The sequence below is a fragment of the Podarcis bocagei genome (assembly GCF_964188305.1).
Source record: "Podarcis bocagei genome assembly, chromosome: 15".
In the NCBI taxonomy this organism is placed as follows: domain Eukaryota; kingdom Metazoa; phylum Chordata; class Lepidosauria; order Squamata; family Lacertidae; genus Podarcis; species Podarcis bocagei.
Genome location: NC_138141.1, coordinates 40,841,665 through 40,863,510, shown reverse-complemented (window position 1 = coordinate 40,863,510; position 21,846 = coordinate 40,841,665). Strand labels below are relative to the sequence as shown.

The window sequence follows — 21,846 nt, the reverse complement described above, 5'->3', positions numbered from 1 at the left end:
AAATTCAGTAAATAAATCTGTAGTAGGTAGATGACTGCACTATTCTGCCTTGCAGCACACTTGTCAGGATTGCTGAGAAATGAAGCATTTTTCAAATGCGCTATAAAAATGTTGAACATTACTATTTGCAAGCCTGAACCAGGATTCGACAGTGCAACAATTATTGTACACTTGTTAGTTTAGCGAAGTCATGAATGATTATGGTCCAGATATTGTATTTGACTTTTTTCATCTTGGGGGCGAAAAAAATTCTCAAAGGCCTGACCTACTTCCACAGGATTTATATATTTTAAAAGGCTAATTATCTAGCTATGGGCTGGCCTGGATTTTGGCAGGCAGCTGGAAATGAAAGTGAGCCTACATTGTTGCTGCTATGTGGAACACTAAAATGCGTCTAAGTTAATGGACAATCACAGTGTTGTGGTGTTAGAATGCCTAAATTCTAAGGAGACCCATTTTCAAATCTGGTATGAAACTCTCACTGGGTTAATTTTAGCCCAGTCCCAGCTTAATCTTCCTCACAGGGTTGTTGTGAGGATAACAACTGGGGAGAGGGCGAAAGTTTCAATCAGTATTGTTCTTCCCCCTCCCAAAAAATCTGGAGTTTAGAAGTTAGGAGCCAGTTCTGGTGGATCGGACCAAAGGTCTGTCTATCCATGCCTCTCCCAAGCTGGTATCCTTCAGATGGTTTTACTTCCCCTGCCAGCAGGACCAGTGATCAAGTTTGACTCCAAAATATGGAGGGGGACACCTGGTTGGGGAGGACTGATCAAGGCCAGTGCTCCATCTCCAGCAGTGGAACCACCAGCATACATTTTAAAAGGTAAAGCAACAATAAATACAGAGAACATCATTAGGAAAGTCATAATATGGGCAACTCTACACTTACACTTGCTCATCTTGTGCACAGTGTGTACACACAGCGCCAGGAAATTAATTCAATTCATATCCGGAAATCGCAGGAGAGAGCTGGAAAGTCCTTGTAGCTCACAAGGAGACCCTCCGTGGATCCCAAAGAGGATGTCAGTGAAGAAGAGGGTGGAGGTGTGGTGGGGCTTTGTTTGGGATGCTCAGCCTGCCTGCCTAACAGCTGGTGTGTGGGGTAGCACAACAGCAGCTACTTTCCCATGTGTCTTCTAGCCTCCTGCCAGCCCCAGAGCTTCCATTCTAGTTGTGGATATTTTGGGATACAGTATGGATTGAAGAAAGAGGGGCAGAAAGGGTGTTTAGAGGGTGCTTCCCACTTTACATGATTTCATTTATATGTGCAGTCCCCTGGAATGTAACCCCCATGTAAGTGGGGAGTCACCTGTATCCTATTTAAAACAATACACAAAACTGCATCTAAAAGTTGCAGGTCTTTGCCTACCGCTGAAAAGATAGTGCCAAGCCTCCCTGGAGGAGGGTGTTCTAGAGTCAGGGCAGGGGGCACAAGGATAGGGATCCCTGTTGCCGGTCCTTATCTAATTCAGCATTGAATGGCAAAGATAAGGAGGGAGAACGAGAACAGCTCCCTGAAGAAGATCTCAGCATCCAGGCAGGTTTATTCAGGAAAAGGTGGTAACTTAGTCCTCTAGAACCTAAGAGAATATCTGTGTGTCCCAGAACAAATTCATATTTAAGAAGTTCAGAGGTGATGGGAAAGCTTATATTTTCAGAGACATTTGTTTGCCACTTTCATATTTGAGGAGGCCCAAAATTACTTCCTAAGGAACCTGAGGATTCCCCAGAACACAGCTGGAACAGAGCTTTTCAAAGGAAACAGATCATTCAATTACATCATTGTGTTAACTTTCAAATACCCTCCTCCCCACACCACATCAAATCACTCGATTTTTCACACCATTTGGGTATATATCATTGAAATCCTGCCACAGATATATTCCGTTTAAACATGTTTGTTGGTATTTAAGGAAAGAGATTAGCAGTGATATGCCAAGCTGTCAGAATTTCTGATAAGGTTATTAAAGACCAAGGCAGCCTTCCAAAACAGCTTAATCCTTGTGGGTGGAACTGGCAAATTATGAGTCGAGAAGCCTTTCTGCTTCATCTTTGAGGGGGAAAAAGAGGAGTCTTTAGACCTAGTAAACAAGCAACCCGGAGTTTTGTACTGTGTTACAGCTTAGACATATATATCATCGTTGCTGACAGGTATCTAGTGTATTAAAGCCATTGCGATTGCTCAATGTGTTTCATCAAGTTCACTCGTATTCTTCGGTGTGATACATCCAGTTAGTCCAAAGAAGCTAGGGGATCAGGAATATAGATGTGGACTCACAGGCTCCGTCTCACGCAAAAGTTCCCTTCCCCCATAGTTTGTATTAACCCTAGTGTAGAATCATTCATACATTGGTGCTAGCCAAGGATTAACCTTTTTAACCCTATGTGAGACCATGCTTTGAGGTAGCTTTGCAAGCCATAGTTAGGAGGCAATTCTGGGTAGCATCAACTGTGATTAGTGCCAGCATGCCCACAACACCACCCTACGCTAAAGGAAATCTTGGGAAAGTGTCTACAAAGCCACTGTGTATGCCTGATTTTAGGAGATTAGAAACACGGTTACATTGGGCCGTTGAGAACAATGGGATTTTCTCTCAAGTAAATGTGCATAGAATCTCCTTATCAACCTGCCTGCACATTATGATCCATGGAAGAGGCAGTCCTGGTGGTTCCTAGGTTAACTGAGTTGTGTGGTTCAGGTGCCCTTGGAAGATCCTTTTCAGTGGTGGCTCCACATCTGTGGTATGACTGTACCGCTGAGATGTGTCTCGCCTCAACTTAGTATTGTTTCAGGCATCTCTTTTTTGTTTTAAAAAAATCATATTTCACTAGGATTTTAGTGGCTAAAGAGGTAATTGTGCTTCTTATGCAGTATATGAGAATTACTTTATTGATTTATTATGCTTTCATATTATTATTAATTTTTAAAGTACCGTAAATTGCCAGTATAGAATCTTTCATAAAACTGTATCCTTGAACATACTTCGCTTTGACCTATATTCCTAAGAACTGCAGACATTTTAAGCTTTATCTGTGTTGCATCCTCATTATGTTTTCTCCCATCCTTTGCGGGCTAGAAAAAGAGTTTTGTTTTCTAAAAAAACAACAACTGCTGTGGATCTATGTAAACAAGCTCTCAAAACTTCCTAGAGTTCAACAGCCTTTGTGGGAATTCCCTTCCATATAAATGTTTGGCAGCCAACCAGTTAGGTTGGCAGTCTGGATCAAAGGTTGCCACTTCTTGGGGAGCTTTAATAGGTGATAGGCTCTTTTAAGCACTTGTCATGCATGGTCACTGAATAATCAAGCACAGCTTCTAGCTATTTACACTAGCAGTAAAGATGCTTGGAAATCTCATTTCCCCCAAGGTTGTTGTACATAGAAAGTGCACATGCTGGAGTATTTGTAACACAATTTCTGTAAAGTAAAATTGAATACCCTGAGGATTACAGTGGACGCTCGGGTTGCAAACGTGATCCATGCAGGATGCACGTTCACAACCCGCGTCTGTGCATGCGCGGGTTGTGATTTGGCATTTATGCGCAAAGCACAATTTAGTGCTTATGCGCATGTGTGACCGCCAAAACCCAGAAGTAACCCGTTCCAGTACTTCCGGGTTTCGGTGGTCCACAAGCCGAAAAAACGCAACCTGAAGTGTCTGTAATCCGAGGTATGACTGTACTGCAAAGAGCAGAGGTTTTCACTTTTGTGAGTCCAGGGCTCCCTTGACCAACTACATTCTTTCTGCGGCACCTCTGTGGGGCTCAGGAGCTCAGTTATGTCACCCCTTGCCTGCAGAGCTGGCAGCATTTCACCCTTTTTCGAACACCCTCCCTTGTGGAGTGATCCCTCAGCCCTCCTCTCTTCTCCCCTCCCCTCTCTTCTTTGGAGTCCTCTGGGCAGCCGCGATACCGCCCCTGGTCTCTCCCCCCCACCCGTCTGGTCCAAAGAGAGGTGCCTCATCACACTGCCCCCATAGGGGCCTGAGAAGAGGATGTCATAGAGCAGGGGTCAGCAGGGTATACCGGCAATGGGCCAGATCACTCCCATGGAAATCGTCTGTGGGCTGGACTGGCACAGCGTGACGCCGGATATTGCGTCTGCACATGTCCGCGGCGCCAGAAATTGCTTCTGCGCATGCCCAAATGCCGAAAATCTTGCCTGTGCAGAAGCGATTTTCGGCATCTGGACACGCGCAGATGCAATTTCTAGTATCTGTGCGTGCATAGATGCAATTTCCTGCACCGCTCAGTGAGTCCCCGCACCACACTGCGCTGGTTTAGCGCAGCACGTGGGGGACTTGCTGAGCGGGCGGCTCAGTTCAGGAGTGGCTCGTGGGCTGCATGTTGCAGACTCCTGTCATAGAGCATGGGGTTGCCAGTGTGGTGCCCACATGCCCCCAGGGGTCTTCCCTGGCATCCACATGACCCTTCCCCCTGCAGAAAGTAACCTTTAAAAAAGTTTTTCTTGTTGCCTGTGAAATAGTTTGTTCTGAATGCTTGGTTGCAGTGTGTGTGTATCATGCCTTCGGCAAGTTTCTCCAGTTTTGCTGGTGACCCCTGACATAGAAGCATAGTGAAACAGTCTTGCCAATGTCTATTAAAAGCTACTGGCTCGTACACTGATATTGTTGTTTTTAAGTACCCTACAGACATGGTCGATGTAAGTCATTTGTGGCATGACAACACAGAAAGAAAGTGGGGGAAAGAAACCTCTCAGGGTTCAGTTTATAATAAATTGAGCCATATCATGGTTAAGGAAGCCTAACTGTGGCTTTCTGCTGTCTCTGTGAAGTGACAAACCACCGTTTGCAATTGGCTGGCAAACCAGAATCTGAAACCGTAGTTTGAAAGCCATGGTTTGGTCACTTTGGTGTGATGTCTGAATTGCCAGGCTATCACTATAGAAGGGCAGGTGTTTAAACCCTTGTTAGCACAAAGCATGATTTGGCTCGATGCCTGAACAAGCTTTCTTTCCCTATTGCCTGGAAGCAGTTCTTTTTTGACCTGGGCAAGTCAATACTGGACTATTTACAAGCCAGACTTCCTGGGACGGGATGGTAGAACAAATGGGTTGCATGCAGAAGGTCCCAGGTTCAATCCTTGGTTGTCTCTGTTTAAATACGGGTCCAGTAGCAGCTGATAACAGAGACCCTTCCCAACCAGAGATCTTGGAAGAATTGCTGCCAGTCAAAGTAGACAGCACTGGGCTGGATGGACCAGTAGTCTGAGCTAGTATAAGCCAGCTTCCTATATCCACAGGGGAGAGACCGTAGCTGAGTGGTAGAGCATCTGCTTTGCATGCAGAAGGTTCCAGCTTCAATCTCCAGAACCTCTACATAAGGCTGTCAAAAGATTCCGTCTGAAAATCTGATATGCTTCTACTGGTCAATGTAGGCAATACAAGAGTTCAGTGAACCCATGCTCTGACTTAGCAAGCTGCACTTATACAGTGGTACCTCTGGTTACATACGCTTCAGGTTACATACGCTTCAGGTTACAGACTCCGCTAACCCAGAAATAGTACCTCAGGTTAAGAACTTTGCTTCAGGATGAGAACAGAAATCATGCAATGGCGGCACGGCGGCAGCAGGAGGCCCCATTAGCTAAAGTGGTGCTTCAGGTTAAGAACAGTTTCAGGTTAAGAACAGACCTCCAGAATGAATTAAGTACTTAACCCGAGGTACCACTGTACTAACAAAACGCAGTCCTTTAAAAAAAGAAAACCCTTAAACAATATTTTCCTGATGTAGACATTTTTTACAACAGTGCTGTTTCTAGTAGCTTCAGTCCCCAGAGAATGGGGCAGACTGCTGGACTTCAGAAAAACATGCAACGTAGTAAACAAAATTTTGCTGGCTTATCCTCTGTGTACTGAGGGGTGTGTGTGTGTGTGTGTGTGTGTGTGTGTGGAAGTAATGCACTTTACTTGGCAAAGCGAAGCGAAAAAAGCTGTCAGAGCCTGATGGCTCACATGAGTGTTACAAAGAACAAATACTCTACAATCCAGAAAGCTTTTTTTATCTTGTGGTTCCTTCCTCTCCTCCTTGTGATTAATTCTGGCAAGCAACGCTATGCAACTCACTGCCCTTGCCATATAACTTTGCCCCTTCTGGCCCAGCGATACCATCACAGCTGGCAAAGTGGATGGGACCAGACAGATAACTTGCTAGGTTAAGCTTAAACCATGAGCAGAGACGTGTTTACGGGAGGGCAAATGGGGTAGTTGCCCAGGGCAGCAAAGCTGAGGTGTTGCCATGTGCACACCACCTGCAGTGACCACCCCAGGGTGCAAGGCAGGTTGCATGCCTAGTTATTTGACAGGAGAGGGTTTGCCCTGCTGCTGCTGCCGCCGCCACTACTGCTGCCAAAACCACACCTGAGCAGGGAGGCAGGCAAGGCAGCGGATGGAGAGAAAGAGCACACTACCACATGGGATTGTGAGGCCTTTGGGACTTGCACTCTGAAGTTGAGTCGAGGTATCCCCAACACACATGCAAAGAGGAAGGAATTTGGTTCTTATGTGCTCTGTTGAGGTTGCACATGAACAAGTTCCTGGGAGGATATACCGGTACCACTTCTGCCCAGGGGTGGCAGACACCATAAAAATACACCACTGGTCATTAGGTGTACCAAGTAGCCTGATTTTGTATGAGGAGCAATGTTTTGTGACCCCGTTCATCAGCGGAAAGCAGCCATGCCCTGAGCTAGAACAGTGTGCCACACTCCTGGCTTGATATTTATGTCACTCAGTACAACTCATAAAACTCTTTTCTCCCTCTTCCTGCAGCTTTACCAACAAGGCCGACTATGCCAGCTGGGTAGTGAATTCTGCGAACTGGAAGTTTTTGCAAAGGTGCTTCGAGCTTTAGATAAAAGGTAAGTCAGTGCTTACCAAAAATGGCAGCTCCTCTCGCTTTGCAAGATGAACATTTCCCCCTGTAAAATATAACTGGATGCAGTCCAATCACCACTGAGCATTTTTGATTCATACCAGTTTCAGTGCTTAACTGACTGGTTAGAATCAGTGGGTGCTCAGTGCTTAGAACAGGGGTGTCAAACTCAAATTCATCGGGGGCCGCATCAGCAGTTTGGTCACCCTCAAAGGGCCGGTTGTATCTGTAGGACTATGTGTCCACTCTTTATTATCATAAATTATTGTCACTGCATTCAATTATTACTGTTTTTTGTAATAATGTAAGTAATAACTAGCTCTGAAATTCTTGGACCTTTTGTTGCTTTTCCTGGTGGCTAAGGTTAGCAAATTTGGCTCCATGTTTGGTCTCAAAGTGCCGGCGTAAATTGTATTCCTTCATCACTGCCGCTGCCTCATAGCAAATAAGACATACCGGCTTGTCTCCATTAATCACAAACATGTATTCACTTTCCCATCTCCTGAAATTGCCTTCCCTCTGCATCAACTTTTCTTTTCTTGGACATTTTTGGGTTATTTGACTGTAGTTTATGGTCCCTATACCACTGTAAAGTGACACGGAAGTGGTCAGTATATCCAAAGTTTACCGCTCAGACTTTTAAGCAGAATAATAAGCAAACCCCCCCCTAATAAGCAGAATCCCCCCTCCCCCCCATACATCATATGTACTTACAGTACAGGAGAGAAGGGTTCAGGCAGCCGTTGGATCTGTCACATCACAGGATGACATGCGCTCAATATAAAAACAAGTGGAGGTTTCCTAAATGCATGTAAAGTGGAGGTTTCCTGTGTAGAACGGCCGGCGCCGCTAGAGGGCAGACATTCTCTGGCTTGTAGGCTGCCGTGCATGCGCTGAAGAGGCGGCTTTCTTGTGTAAAAAAAAAAAAGCGAGAATAAAAGGTGAAGGCTGGCGGCCGGCGGCGGCTACACGGGCCACATGACGAGGTCTGGCGGGCCGCATTCGGCCCGCGGGCCTTGTGTTTGACACCCGTGGCTTAGAATGTGACTGGATAGCACCCACCCTTTTGCATAAAGTGCCTTGCCCAATAATTTTGTGTTTTGCAGCTGCTTTCAGCCATGACTTCCTGTAGCTTGGCTACCAGCATGTAAATACAGTAGTCATGTTCTGACTTAAAAGACATAGCTTTGTAAAGATTTTAACCTGGAGGCGTATCACAAATATGCCCTACAGTGTAATCCTAATAAATGTAAGCACCATTGGGTTTAGCAGAACCCATAGGTAAGTGTATCTACAGTAGAAGCTTTCTTTAAAGCTTAGTTTAAGACAGAGGTGGCGAGACCTCCCAGGTCCTAGGAAGGCAATGGTCAGAATCTACTAGTGAGCCTTTCTTCTTATATGTACGTTCTCTTTTGAGATTTCCTGTCTAGATTCCAGAACAAAATTTAAACGCAAAAGAAAACACAGACACAACTCTCCCAAATTCTCTATTTATGTCAGAGAACATATGAGAGAGGAAGGGAATCACAGGCAACCACAGATAAACCAAACTAAAGAAGCTTTCTCTGACAACAGGCTCTCACTGGATTCAGTATCCTCTGCTACTGTGGGCAAGGAAAGGTTTGTGGGGGTGGGGGGAAGAAAAGCAAAATTCTCCCCAAAGTATGTTTTTGTTCTTCTGCCTAACAGCCCTGTTAACAGGCTCTGGCAGCTGCTTTTGTGTTGGGGTGGTGGAAGTTTGATTGATTAAGAGCTCTCAGCCTTGTGGTGCTCGCATAATTCATGTGGCTGATATTGGCTGTAGCAGGAATTCTGGATGATGGATTGCTTCCTGTTTTTTTCAAATCTGGGCTGGAGATGGCATTTTGGATTTTTGTGTGAAAATTGCAGGGTTTGGGGGTGGGTGGGTGTCTTCTACCCCACCCCACCTCAAGGACACAGCATAAATCTGTTCTGTGCTGTAAAATGTGGCAGCTGTTTGTGTGTGAGTGTGTACGTGCTAATTGCAGATGAATGTTAAGCTTTTCTGAGTTCCTGTATTACGGCAAAGAGAGATGGTGGTGTATCCAACTAAGTCCTACCACTGAAATGACTGTAAGATAGTCATACCGATTAACTTTGGTGGGTCTGCTCTGAGTAGGACTAGCATTGGATACCACCCATTGATACAGGGAGGGCAGGGAATGCATCTGTTCCAAAGGGTTTAACCAGATTGTAATTTGTGGTCTCTTTACTTTTTAGTACAGAGTTTTTCAACCCTTTTGAGTCCAGGGCTCCCTTAACCAACTACATTCTTTCTGAGGCACCCCTGTGGGGCTCAGGAGCCCAGTTATGTCACCACTTGCCTGCAGAGCTGGCAGCCCCTCACCCTTTTTCAAACACCCTCCTTTATGGAGTGTTCCCTCAGCTTCTTCACCTCTCCCCTCGGCTTAGGAGTACTCCGGGCATCTACTGCTGCTGTCCCTGGCCTCTGAACTGCTCCATCAAACAGCTGTGCAAGCCTTTGGGAGGCAGAGACGCGAGGGCGTCAGAAGAAGGAGGGAAGGAAAGAGGGTCAGAGGCCTGTGTTGCCCGCAGCACCCCTGACCATCATTCATGGCACCCCAGGGTGCTCCAGCACACTGGTTGAAAACCACTGCTTTAGTAAATGGCTTGATAGTTCAGTGCCTGTTGGTTAAAACAGAAACTCATACTGTAGTTCCAAAGGGGTAAGCCCCTTAAACTCATTGGAGCTTATCCCCGGTAAGCACACCTTTGGACTGCAGGCACAAAGTGTTTGTTGGAAGGAGATAAAACGTTTTTATCTTCTCCCTCTTCCTTCTGTTTCCCTTTCAGACATCTACTTCACCACTGTTTTCAGGCATTGATGGACCATGGAGTAAAGGTGGCATCTGTGTTGGCCTATTCGTTCAGCAGGAGGTGTTCCTACATAGCAGAATCAGATGCTACTGTAAAAGAAAAAGCTATCCAGATTGGATTTGTCTTAGGTAACTGTGGGTGAAATAGGATATTAGTCTATCTTGCTTGCTTGGAACTTTGTAAGAGGCACATGAAGAAGAAACTGAAATAAGATTTTCTTTCTCCCCTATTACATATTTTACTAAGGATGTCGTCATGCTGCAGTTCGCATGGCTGCTGAAAGGCGGTACTGCGAAGTACAGCATGACCATAAACTGGGTGAGGAAGAGGGACTCAGAGATGGAGGCAAACGGGCACCTGGCCTAGGCCAGCAAGTGGAGGTTCAGAGGGGTAAGGAGTAGGCAGTGTTGGCGAGTGAAGCGAGAAGGGGAGCAGCCTATAGAACACTGTTTCTCAAACTTGGGTCCCCAGCTGTTGTTGGACTACAACTCCCATCACCCCTAGCTAACAGCACTAGTGATGATGGGAGTTGTAGTCCAACAACAGCTGGGGACCCAAGTTTGAAAGGGAAAAAAACTGCTGGGGGGAGGGGAGAGAAAGTAAAGAAATAGCTCAATTCCTTTCTTCAAAAGAAAGTCAATACTGTGTGGCTTGGATCCAGAGAATTGCCCAACCACTAACAATAGTAAATAAATAAAATGGGAAAGTGTAGGACCCTTCTCTATGGTAATGGCGCCCTGGTTGCCCAACACCTTGTCCATGTCCGTTGCCTTTGTAGGAGGCTTCCTCTCGGACGCCGGCTGGTACAGCGATGCTGAGAAGGTCTTCCTCTCCTGCCTTCAGTTATGTACGCTTCATGACGAGATGCTCCACTGGTTTCGTGCGGTGGAGTGTTGCGTGAGGTAAGCCCTGTCCCCATTTTTTAGCAAGGCGGTGAGATGCTCGTGCTGCAGGGTGTGTCCGTGCTTAACGCGAGTAAATTATGAAGTGGCCATGATGACTAGTTAATGGGCTGCTGTTCATGGAGGCCACCTGTGTAGATTGTGGAGGCCTTTCCTAGTGTCCATCCGTCCCCAGCGACTGTGACTCTCACGGACAGAAAACAGCTAGTGCGGGGGTCAGGTGTCAGGCAGGTTTAGCACACCTTTTGCTTCCTGCCCTTCCCTCTGGTTGCCATGGTCTGTATTTCTGCTTGATCCTGCGCTTTAAAGCACACACATTTCCACTCCATGGCTTAGATGGCTTTAAAAGGGGCCAAACAAATTCCAGGGCGGTCATTGACTCCTGCAGCGATGGCTATGTTCTACTTCCTACAGTCAGAGGAAGCATGCCTGTGGATACGAGTTGCTGGGAATCGCAAGGAGGGAGAGTGCTGCTGAACTCAGGTCCTGCCTTCAGGTTTCCCATGGGCACCTGCTTGGCCAGTGTAAGGAAAAAGCATTGGACCAGGTGGGCCACTTGTCTGAGCCAGCAGAGCTCTCCTTACATTCTTCTGGGATTGCCCTCCAGAGACCCATATGTCCAAATTGGACCTCCCCAGGGTTTCCAGCTTGTTCTGCGCAATGGCTGCTGGAATGGGATTCATTGGCAAGCAATCTTGGGAGATGACGTGCATCTGTGAGTGTGTACGGTTAGTCGATCACTCACCCTCCCCATTCCCAGAGTTGCTCTTCCATAAAACTAGTGGCTGCCAAGGGGCAAGTGAAACTATCCGTAGCAGGAAGCCTTACGATAATGATGATGATGATGATGATGATGATGATGATAATAATAATAATAATAATAATAATAATAATAATAATAATAATAATAATAATAATAATTTATTATTTATACCCTGCCCATCTGGCTGGGTTTCCCCAGCCACTCTGGGCGGCTTCCAACAAAACCCTAAAATACAATAACATATTAAACATTAAAAGCTTCCCTAAACAGGGCTGCCTTCAGATGTCTTCTAAAAGTTTGGTAGTTATTTTTCTCTTTGACATCTGGTGGGAGGGCGTTCCACAGGGCGGGTGCCACTACTGAGAAGGCCCTCTGCCTGGTTCCCTGTAACTTCCCTGTAACTCGCAGCAAGGGAACCGCCAGAAGGCCCTCGGTGCTGGACCTCAGTGTCCTGGCAGAACGATGGAGGTGGAGACGCTCCTTCAGGTAGCCCCGTGGGTGTGACTGCACCCCATGATTCCCCATTCAGAGAACCACACTTACAAGTAAGGAACCTGTTCTTCCTCCAGTGTCCCAAGGACCTCTTTGTTACCTGGTCTGCACTTGTTTAAAAAACAAATAAATCCAAGGCCTGGGAAGTACGGACTGCATGTTCAGGGCCATGGTTTCAATCAATCTTGCTGTGTGCTGCTGATGTGCAAACAAGGTGACATTTCCTGCCTGGAGAGCCAGGTCACTGCTGTCCCCCCCCCCCCATCGTCCTCCGCCTGCTTGTTATTGACTCTTGGGGGATTGTGCTGACTTAATGCTTAGCTGTGATTTCCTGCAGATCCTTGTACTGCAGAACTGGCAGAGGACTTTGTCGTTTTTTTAAAAAAAAGGCTGGAAGAGGAGACAGACCCTATTCCTGTGCAACTCAATGCACTAATAGCATTCCAGTACAAGATGGCTGTTTGGAATTATTCCTAGTCGTCCTTGCAAGAACACACTCAACTGCTCGGGGCTTCGTTGAATGCTTTATATTCACTTTTAGGCTTTCCCTAATAAATTACTAGGGACGCGGGTGGCGCTGTGGGTTAAACCACAGAGCCTAGGGCTTGCTGATCAGAAGGTCGGTGGTTCAAATCCCCGCGACGGAGTGAGCTCCCGTTGCTCGGTCCCAGCTCCTGTCAACCTAGCAGTTCGAAAGCACGTCAAAGTGCAAAGTAGATAAATAGGTACCACTCTGGTGGGAAGGTAAAAGGCATTTCCGTGCGCTGCTCTGGTTCGCCAGAAGTGGCTTAGTCATGCTAGCCACATGACCCGGAAGCTGTACACCGGCTCCCTCAGCCAATAAAGCGAGATGAGCACCGCAACCCCAGAGTTGGCCACGACTGGACCTAATGGTCAGGGGTCCCTTTACCTTTAATAAATTACTACTTAAGGTGGATTAAACAGAATAACTTTCACTTGTCCAGGAATTGAGATCTATGGTGGGAATGAACTTCCAGATATCTTACCATTCCCCCCACCCCCCAAAAAAAGTTGCTCTGGAGCAGACATGTTCTGGTTGTTTAAAAGCCAAGAGCCTCCTCGCCTCCTGGGAGGCATCTTAAAGTGGGTGAGGGGAGGCTATTAGAACAGGAGGGTGATTGTGGCGGCACTCCTTCCAGTGCTTTCAGTCACATGCAGGCTGCGTCCACACCATATGTTTTGTCTCTTTATTGTTTTATAAAATATATTTCTATACTGGAATTTCATTTTAAAAATTCAGAGAAGTTTACAGCGATTAAAAATATATTAAGAACAATACCAAAAAAAGGACCACCAGCTGACTTACCATGAAACATATTTTTCTTGTCTGCATAAGCCTGGCAGCAAAGAGAAGTCTTCAGCAAACACTGGAAAGTCATTTAAAGCACATTCCTCACTCCAAAGAATCCTGGAAACTAGTTTGTTAAGGGTGCTTGGAGTTGTTCTGTGAGGGGTGAACTGCTGTTCCCAAGATTCTTTTGGTGGTGGGAGGGAATGTGCTTTAAACGTGTGATGTGTATGGAGCTGTAGTGCCTTGTAAAATAACCCTTAATCTCTGGCCAGTTTATTGGTGTCACACACTCACTGAATTAAATGGTCAGATTACCAGAGGCATGTGTCCAAAGTACAATCCTTTGGTGTATTCAGAATAAAATTGGGAAAGGAATGTGCTTTTTTTATAAAAAAAAAATATTACAAAATGTACAACTCATATGACTGCTACAAAATTCATTAACCACTCATTAATCATAGCAATTCACAATAAATAAAACACGCACACACAGCTGTGTAATGTCTTGTAATTCGTTGTTCTACAATGCCACAAGCAAAATCTACTTTCTCATAAATCCATCAGTATTATCCTCCCTTTAAGTCTTCAGAAAGCAAAATACCTCAGACACATCTGCAGTATGCCATATTTTAAATCTGTAATTGAGGTCAGGGGCAGTATTTCTTTTCCAATAAGGATAAGTTATTTTATTTTTCAATCCTGTGTTTTTATTGCATGCTTTTAAAATGCACCTGGTATTCTGTGATATACTGGCTCGACAGTGAGCTCATTACACTTGTCTTGTACACCACAATGCAAAACATTTTGGTTTGTTAAACCAGAGTTTCCTGTTGCATCTGAACTGGACAACTGTGGTTTAATCCCTGACTACAAACTAGAATTGGTTTCTATCTTGGTCTGTAGACAAAGGCCAACCCAGTCACTGGAAGCTGGTTTAACAAACTGCCGAGGTCTTGCATTGCGTCATCCAGGAGAGGGGAAGAGGAACACATGGGCGAAATACTATTTCTTGACGCAGTAAACAATGGTTTGTTGAACCAACATTTGCATCTGAACCAGGCTGCTACCTCTGAACGTGTCTTCCTGCCTGTGGTTTGGCGGCATGCATTAAATAAATTACTTAGGATGTTAAAATACTATTTAACGGTGATGAGAAGCTTCCGTGTTTCATTTGAGGATGCAAGATCACAAAGCCTTTTAATAGTCTGAATCGCTCAGCAACTTTCCCGCTCACGGTTTCAAGATCCTTTTGTGTCTTGCCCTAGGTTGCTGCATGTCCGGAATGGCAACTGTAAATACCACCTGGGAGAAGAAACGTTCAAATTAGCGCAGTCTTACATGGACAAGCTAGCAAAGCACGGCCAGCAAGCCAACAAAGCTGCTCTATATGGGGAGCTGTGTGCCCTGCTCTTTGCAAAGAGCCATTACGATGAGGTGAGCGTCTTTTGCAGAATCCAGCCTAAAATGTCTTCGCATAGGAAGTAGCTCAGTGGCAGAGCATGTCTTTTGTATGCAGAAGCTTCAGTGCTAAGATCCTCAGTCGAGCACCTTCCCTCAGTCCCACCAACACCAGAAGCATGCTTGGTGGTGACATGAGAGAGCCTTTTCTGTGGCTACTCCCATATTGTGGAATTCCCTCCCAAGAGAGGCTAGACTGGCTCCTTCCTTGCTGTCTTTCTGATAGCAGGCTAAGGTCTTCCTATTCCGATAGGCCTTTGAAAACCAGGTGCAGACCATGTTGACCGCTGTCAGGGCAATCAATATTTTAATGCCAGTTCAAAATGCGTTTTGCCATTATTTTAACTGTTGTTTTTAACTAGCTTGCCTTTATTAATCTGTCTTACAATTATGTTTTTAAAATGTTGTAAGCTGTTTTGAATCCCAACTTGGGAGACAGACGGAGTATGAATATATTTAATAATAATCCCCGATGGCATCTCGGGCCAAACTAGGAGAGGCCTCCACCTGAAACGCTTCTGTGTAGACAGTGCTGAACTAGGCAGACCAGTGACTTGGTACAAGGCAGCTTCCTATGTAATAAGAACAGGGCAGCTATTCTTTCCAGCACAAAGTGTTCTGTGGGTTCACTCGGCAGCAGCGCGTGGGCAGACAAAAGCAGGTTTCACTGAGGTTTGGTGACAGAATTCCAGCTGGTAAGGTGGTGCCAAATAAAATTAGCATTTGGCTAAAGCTAGCACTTGGCTCAGGTTCAAGTGCCAGAGTTTGCAGGAACCAAAGTGTTTTCGCAGTCTTTGTTGGGATAGTGTTTAAATCCTCAGCTGGGAACAAACAGTTTAGGAACATAGGAAGCTGCCCTATATTAAGTCAGGCCATCTAGGTAAGTATTCTCTACGCTGACTGGCAGCGGCTCTCCAGAGTTCCAAATAGGGAGTCTTCCCTGGCTCTACCTGGAAATGCCAGGGTTTGAAACAGGGACCTTCTGCATGCATAGCAGATGCTCTACCACTGGGCTACGGCCCTTCCATCACCCTGGAGATTGGTGGCTCCAAGATCTCTTGCAGGACTCTTGGCTCCATGCAGTTTGCCAGAGTGCCTTTCCCTAGGACTTCCTGTTCCTCTGCTCTTGACTTCAGCTTTACACCTTGACAGACACCCAGCCACACCATCGCGACAGCTGATAGTCTTGCTAGAACAGCAGATTCTCATAGTGCAGAGTTTGAAAGCCAAGTTCTTGGGAGCCTCTGTTTAGATTTCTGTGAAAATCTTAGGTGCTGGATTAAGGACTGGAGAGCTCTCTTTGGCCAGGAGGCCAAAGGTCAAAAGATAACTGGTGGGGCAGCGAGGCTCCTGCGAACCAACTGCTCCTAAACTTTATTTGAACGGCCAGGCTTGGAAGTCAGGACAGGAGAAGGGATCTGCAAGCTCCATTGGGGGTTCTGCACCTGCCGCCCCACTCCCAGCCTTCTCTCTGATTTTCATTAGAGATTACAATCTCATCTCCATAGAGGTTTAGTTGAAAAGGCAGAGCGGTACTTCAGTGAATAAAGTCAATGTGTTTGTGTGTATTGTGATATTGGAACCCAGTACCAGTTTTGATGGACAGCCCTTGGGGTTGACGCCCTCAATTCCACCCTCTGCTTCCCTCACTGTGTCTTCTCTCTGCCAATGTTGCCACTTCTGCTTCTGCTTCCTCATTGGTGCCAGACAGAGCCAGAGAGGATGAAGCCGGTGGCAGCTCCTCCTGCTGCTCACTACCTTCTGTTATTGAGAGGCAGGGTGAACCAGCAGGTTTCCAATCAAGAGGAGGAACAGGTCTAAGAGGCTCTTCTGAATGGATCCCCTGCTGCATTTAGGGTTCTTGGCAAATGCCCAGGTGCATTGACCATTGACAGTGACCCTGCTGGAACCTGAATTTGCTTGGTTTCATCATCCCTCCCTGTTTCCTTTTTTCCTTTGGCTATCAGATTGTAAGCCTGCAAACAAGAGCTGCTTTTGCATTTGGGGAAAAATAATAATTCTGCACAGCACATAGAAAATTTGAGGCTTTTTATAAAATCTTAAATAATCCTGACAATATCCTTGGGTGCTCCACAGGCTTACAAATGGTGCATAGAAGCCATGAAGGAGATCTCAGTTGGATTGCCAGTAAAAGTAGTCGTGGATGTTTTACGGCAAGCTTCTAAGGTAAATCTAACTCTTCTACAAATAGCCTGCATGCAATTGAGCAGGGATGGAACCCATTCTGTGTTTCTTGCAGAGGGAAGTGGGCAGCAACTAGTACTGTTAAGAATCAGCCCTAAAGGAGAAAATCAACAAATGAATTCCAAAAGCAGCATTTCAGACGTGTTGACCTTTATGCTTTTCCTGACAATTCATTGCTCTGTCTTCCCCCTTTTTAATGGGACAGGCTTTCCACTCAGTTTAGCAGAGTCGATGGCTATTCTTGAACAGTGGCTGCCCATAGGCAGGCAAGAATGCCTTTGCATATTTATGGTCTCTCATGACTGCTTTCTCTTCCTCTTGGCTTAGGCTTGTGTTGTAAAACGTGAATTTAAGAAGGCCGAACAGTTAATAAAACATGCGGTGTATCTTGCACGGTGAGTATATGCCCCGTTTCCGAATGTTATTGCCTGCTGCATCTTGTTTGTGGTTCTAAGTTGTGTTCCTATCTTCCAGGGAGCACTTTGGAGCCAAACACCCAAAATATTCAGACACACTACTAGACTATGGGTTTTACTTACTCAACGTAGACAATATATGCCAGTCGGTTGCAATTTATCAGGTAAGGTCCTTTGCTGCGTGTGTGCAGCCTTCAGGATTCAATTAAGTGGTTTTGTGCATGTGTGTGTTTATTTCTGCTCAGAATTCTTTACTGCAGGTGAAGTTTTGTTACTGTACTTACTTTTTTTGCCAAAGCAGATAAACTTTGCAGGCATGGTAGCCCCATGGTAGCAGATTAATCCTGCCAGACTTCAGAAGGAAAGCTGTATTGATTATCCTGGAAGAACAGCCTTTGCAGTTTGGGGCAGTTAAAAGAGGATTCACTTAATCTCCTCTAGTGTTTTATGGGCAAATTTTATGAAAATAGTAGAAGAAGAAAAATAGCAGTATCCCTTGGTAAGGAACCCAAAAAAGAGGTCCAGAGTGTTGTGGGTGGAGAACTAAAAGGGATCTGCTTCCCTCCCAGTGGTTTTGTGGGCACAAGTTTTATTATTGAAATTGCTGGGAGTGCCCTAAAATTGAGATTTCTGGGGGGGGGGGATCTTTAGGGAGATTTCTTTAATAACAAGACCGAACATCACTCTCTCCCCCTACCTGGTTCTTTTAGATCTATATATAGATGTGGATAGAGATCTAAAAAAGAGATAAAGAACTCATTTGACACCTATTAACAGCAGCAAGAGCAACTAGCACAATTCTAGAAGACATTTGATTTAGACAACTTAGATTGCTGGTATTCAAAAAGTCTGGCAAATTGCTCTTCTAGAAACAATTTTCCATGAGTTGAAAGTACTTGGAGGTACTGCAAGAAAGTACTGCAAGAAACCATTTTTTTGCAATATGGCACAGCATTATTTTATTTGCAAACAAAGAAGCCCATGGCCATATGGTCCCTCTGGTTTATTCCAAGGTGTTGGCTTTGTGAAAGTATGTCTAGGCAGACAGATGATCTTTATAACAAAAATAATAAATTTATTACTTATATGCTACCAGAGAGGGCCATTGCTCAGGCACAGTTGGGGGGGTGCAGGTGTTGTGAGCCACCCCGTCCTTCTCAGCCACCCTCCAGCTGCAGGTTGCCCAAGAAGGACGCAGCAGCTCAGGCTCCCTGTGAGCCCAGCCTCATTTGCAAAAGCCTGGTGGTCCTCAGATAAAGGGTGGTATAGAAATTTAACTAATCATCAACATCATGTTTCCAGTTAGATTTAACCCATTGGCGATTTGTGTCGACAGCTGTGTGAGATACTACTTCAAAGAATGCTTCATCTGTCCCACACAAGCCATGCTTTTAAAAATGTCTATGGCAGCTTCCGGGTCCTAGCTAATTGAATATTGTCTCTCACTCAAATTGTTTCAGACCGCGCTAGACATCAGACAGTCAGTATTTGGGGGCAAAAACATCCATGTCGCGACAGCTCACGAAGACCTGGCTTACTCTTCCTACGTTCACCAGTACAGTTCTGGGAAGTTTGACAATGCGCTGTGAGTACTCTGTTTACACTTTTCTGGACCCAAAGGTTTTCTTCTTGCGTAATGTAAAATATATATATATTCAAATGTTAAAAAGCATGTCTTGCTGGGGCTGTACCACTTCACACCCCATGTGGGAGAGATTGCAAGTCACGTCCATTCCCTTTGTTGTCGGCAAAGCTTTTTGTGGTTGCTGTTTGGAGAACTTTTGGAGCCACCTGGGCTGCTGTGCTAGGAATGTCAACGTGTGTTTTATATTCTCTGTAAAACACTTTGAGGTTTCATTTACAGTTAAATGGTATATGAATGTATTTTTTTATAAAAAAAATCAGTGTTCTGATACTGGAGATAGTAGATAGCCATCATGACTAGCAGCCATTGGTTGCCCTATGCTCTGTGAATTTGTCTAATCCCTCTTTTAATGCCATTGAAGTGGGAGGCCATCACTACTGCATCTTGAGCACCTGATCCTGTGCTTCTTACTGTTCCTCCCCCTTGGCCTTGTTAAGAGTATTTGGACTGTGTTCTACTCTTTCCATGATGCTGAGTTGGTATTGATACTCTGCAATAATAAACATGCATTTATTTACTTACAAAAAAGTTGGTTTTATTGGTTTTGGGTGGGAACCAGGACAAACTAAACAGAAGCACTTGATACTGCAACATTTTGTTGCAGGTCCCACTGAGTCTCTCCCTTACAGATAGCTTTCAAAATGTGGTCATGACAGCCTTGTAAATACACTACTAACTTGGACATGGAAGCTTCTAGTCTCTTAGCAGGCTAGTAAAAAATATGCTTCCAGGTGCCCTCTCTCTTGCTTACGTAGAATTCCTAGTGACCTCTGGCGGCCAATGTAGTTCTTAAATATGAGCTGAGTTGCAAGTTAACATGTTGTGCAAAGAAGACTTTGCCCCGCCACCCTAAACTTGCCAGTTAGGTTTGTTGGATGATCCTGAAGAGAGTATGGGAGATGGAGAGAAAAAATTATTTCTTTGTCAGGAGGAGAATTTCCTCCCATCTCCTTACCACCAGGCAGACAAATGCAGTCTTTGTTTCTAAGGTGAAAGTTGTGCCTTTTCCCAAGATGTCTTGCAAACATACCAGAATCTCTCACATAAGTCTTTTTCATCCTGTTCCTCCCCCCGTGTTCTTAGCATGTGCTAAACAGCTGCCCAGTGTCTACAAAAACCCACGGTATGCTAATGCAATTCCCACAAAGCCCTCTGTGCATGATTTAGATGGCCCTTCTGGGAACTTGCTGTTTCTGTGTTGACTACTCAGTAACTTTCCAAGAGATTTCTCCCTCATGTGTACCTGTTTGCTCTTGACCTTAGATTCCATGCGGAGCGTGCGATTGGCATCATAACCCACATTCTCCCAGAAGACCACCTTCTCCTTGCCTCCTCCAAAAGAGTTAAAGGTACCTCCATGCTGCTTTTAGCTGTGGCGCTTAGGGAGCAGAAATAACTGCTGGTACTGTAGCAAATAAGGGACACGGGTGGCGCTGTGGGTTAAACCACAGAGCCTAGGACTTGCTGATCAGAAGGTCGGCGGTACGAATCCCTGTGACGGGGTGAGCTCCCTTTGCTCGGTCCCTGCTCCTGCCAACCTAGCAGTTTGAAAGCACGTCAAAGTGCAAGTAGATAAATAGGTACCGCTCCAGCGGGAAGGTAAACGGCATTTCCGTGCGCTGCTCTGGTTCACCAGAAGCGGCTTAGTCATGCTGGCCACATGACCCGGAAGCTGTACGCCGACTCCCTCGGCCAATAAGCGCCACAACCCCAGAGTCGGTCATGACTGGACCTAATGGTCAGGGGTCCCTTTACCTTTACTGTAGCAAATGTCAAGGAAAGGTAGGGAAGGAAATGTGTGGGAAAACAGTGGCTCTCTCCACCGTGTCCAGCATCTTCCACCTGAGGCCCACGCCTCACTCTTCCTAAAGGCAGGGTCAGCTCTAAGTGGCTCATATGTTTGAGCTTTGCGTACACCTTCAAAGCGGCCCAATAATTGGAGTTGGGAAAGGGCTAGAGTTGAGCTGAAGGACTTTTCAGATAATGCAGAAGTCAGCATTCACTTCCTCGGGGTCCTAGCTGATGCCTTTAATGGTGTTGGGTCTCCTAATGTGTCTCTTTCCTCCCCCCTTTCCCATGCAAGCACTGATCTTGGAGGAGATTGCCATTGACTGTCACAATAAGGAGACAGAACAAAGGCTACTCCAGGAAGCCCACGACTTACACCTGTCTTCACTCCAGCTTGCCAAGAAAGCCTTTGGGGAGTTCAACGTGCAGACGGCAAAACACTACGGTAACCTTGGCAGGCTTTACCAGTCCATGAGGAAATTTAAGGTAATTTTGGGGGGGGCGCAGCAAATATTATTGACATGTCTTCCTTGAACTGTATCTCTGGCTCTCTTGACAATCATCTAGTAAAAGACCGGCAATTCACCATTGTCTTAATTTTGTGGGCGTGTTCCAGGAAGCGGAAGAGATGCACATCAAAGCAATCCAGATCAAGGAGCAGCTTCTCGGCCAAGAAGATTACGAAGTTGCTCTTTCCGTGGGACACCTTGCCTCGCTCTACAACTACGACATGAATCAGTACGAAAACGCCGAAAAGCTTTATTTGAGATCCATAGCAATTGGTGTGTAAACACTTTTGAGCCTAAGCTTGCATATACAGTGATGTTGTCTCTCCCGGGGGGTGGGGGCGTGTAGGTGAGGTTCTCTTTCCCCTGGAAGAAGTCCAGGTAAAAAAAGGAAGGAGGAGGAGGAGGTAGGGAACCATTGGCCCTCCAGAAGTTCCTGAACTACAGCTCCCATCATCCTTGGCCATGCCTGCTTTGAGCTGGCATCCAACAACATCTGGAAGGCCAAAAGTTCCCCATACCTGGCTTGGATTTGGGGCAGGCTTTGAATTCCAGCTCTCCCATGAAGCTCACTGAATGACCTTAGATCAGGCACCGTGTCTCAGTCT

At 45.7% G+C, this 21,846-nt stretch overlaps 1 protein-coding gene across 1 annotated transcript in view; it reads left to right on the top strand.

The window, feature by feature from the left end:
- APPBP2 (amyloid beta precursor protein binding protein 2) overlaps window positions 1-21,846 on the top strand; it is a 40,200-nt gene that overhangs the window by 15,772 nt on the left and 2,582 nt on the right. The window contains exons 2-12 of the mRNA XM_081173017.1: window positions 6,790-6,878; window positions 9,728-9,879; window positions 10,530-10,653; window positions 14,486-14,654; window positions 16,776-16,865; window positions 17,211-17,278; window positions 17,358-17,463; window positions 18,760-18,884; window positions 20,208-20,293; window positions 21,028-21,218; window positions 21,349-21,514. Coding sequence (XP_081029143.1) covers window positions 6,790-6,878; window positions 9,728-9,879; window positions 10,530-10,653; window positions 14,486-14,654; window positions 16,776-16,865; window positions 17,211-17,278; window positions 17,358-17,463; window positions 18,760-18,884; window positions 20,208-20,293; window positions 21,028-21,218; window positions 21,349-21,514 — 1,366 coding nt within the window. The remainder of the gene's footprint in view (window positions 1-6,789; window positions 6,879-9,727; window positions 9,880-10,529; window positions 10,654-14,485; window positions 14,655-16,775; window positions 16,866-17,210; window positions 17,279-17,357; window positions 17,464-18,759; window positions 18,885-20,207; window positions 20,294-21,027; window positions 21,219-21,348; window positions 21,515-21,846) is intronic.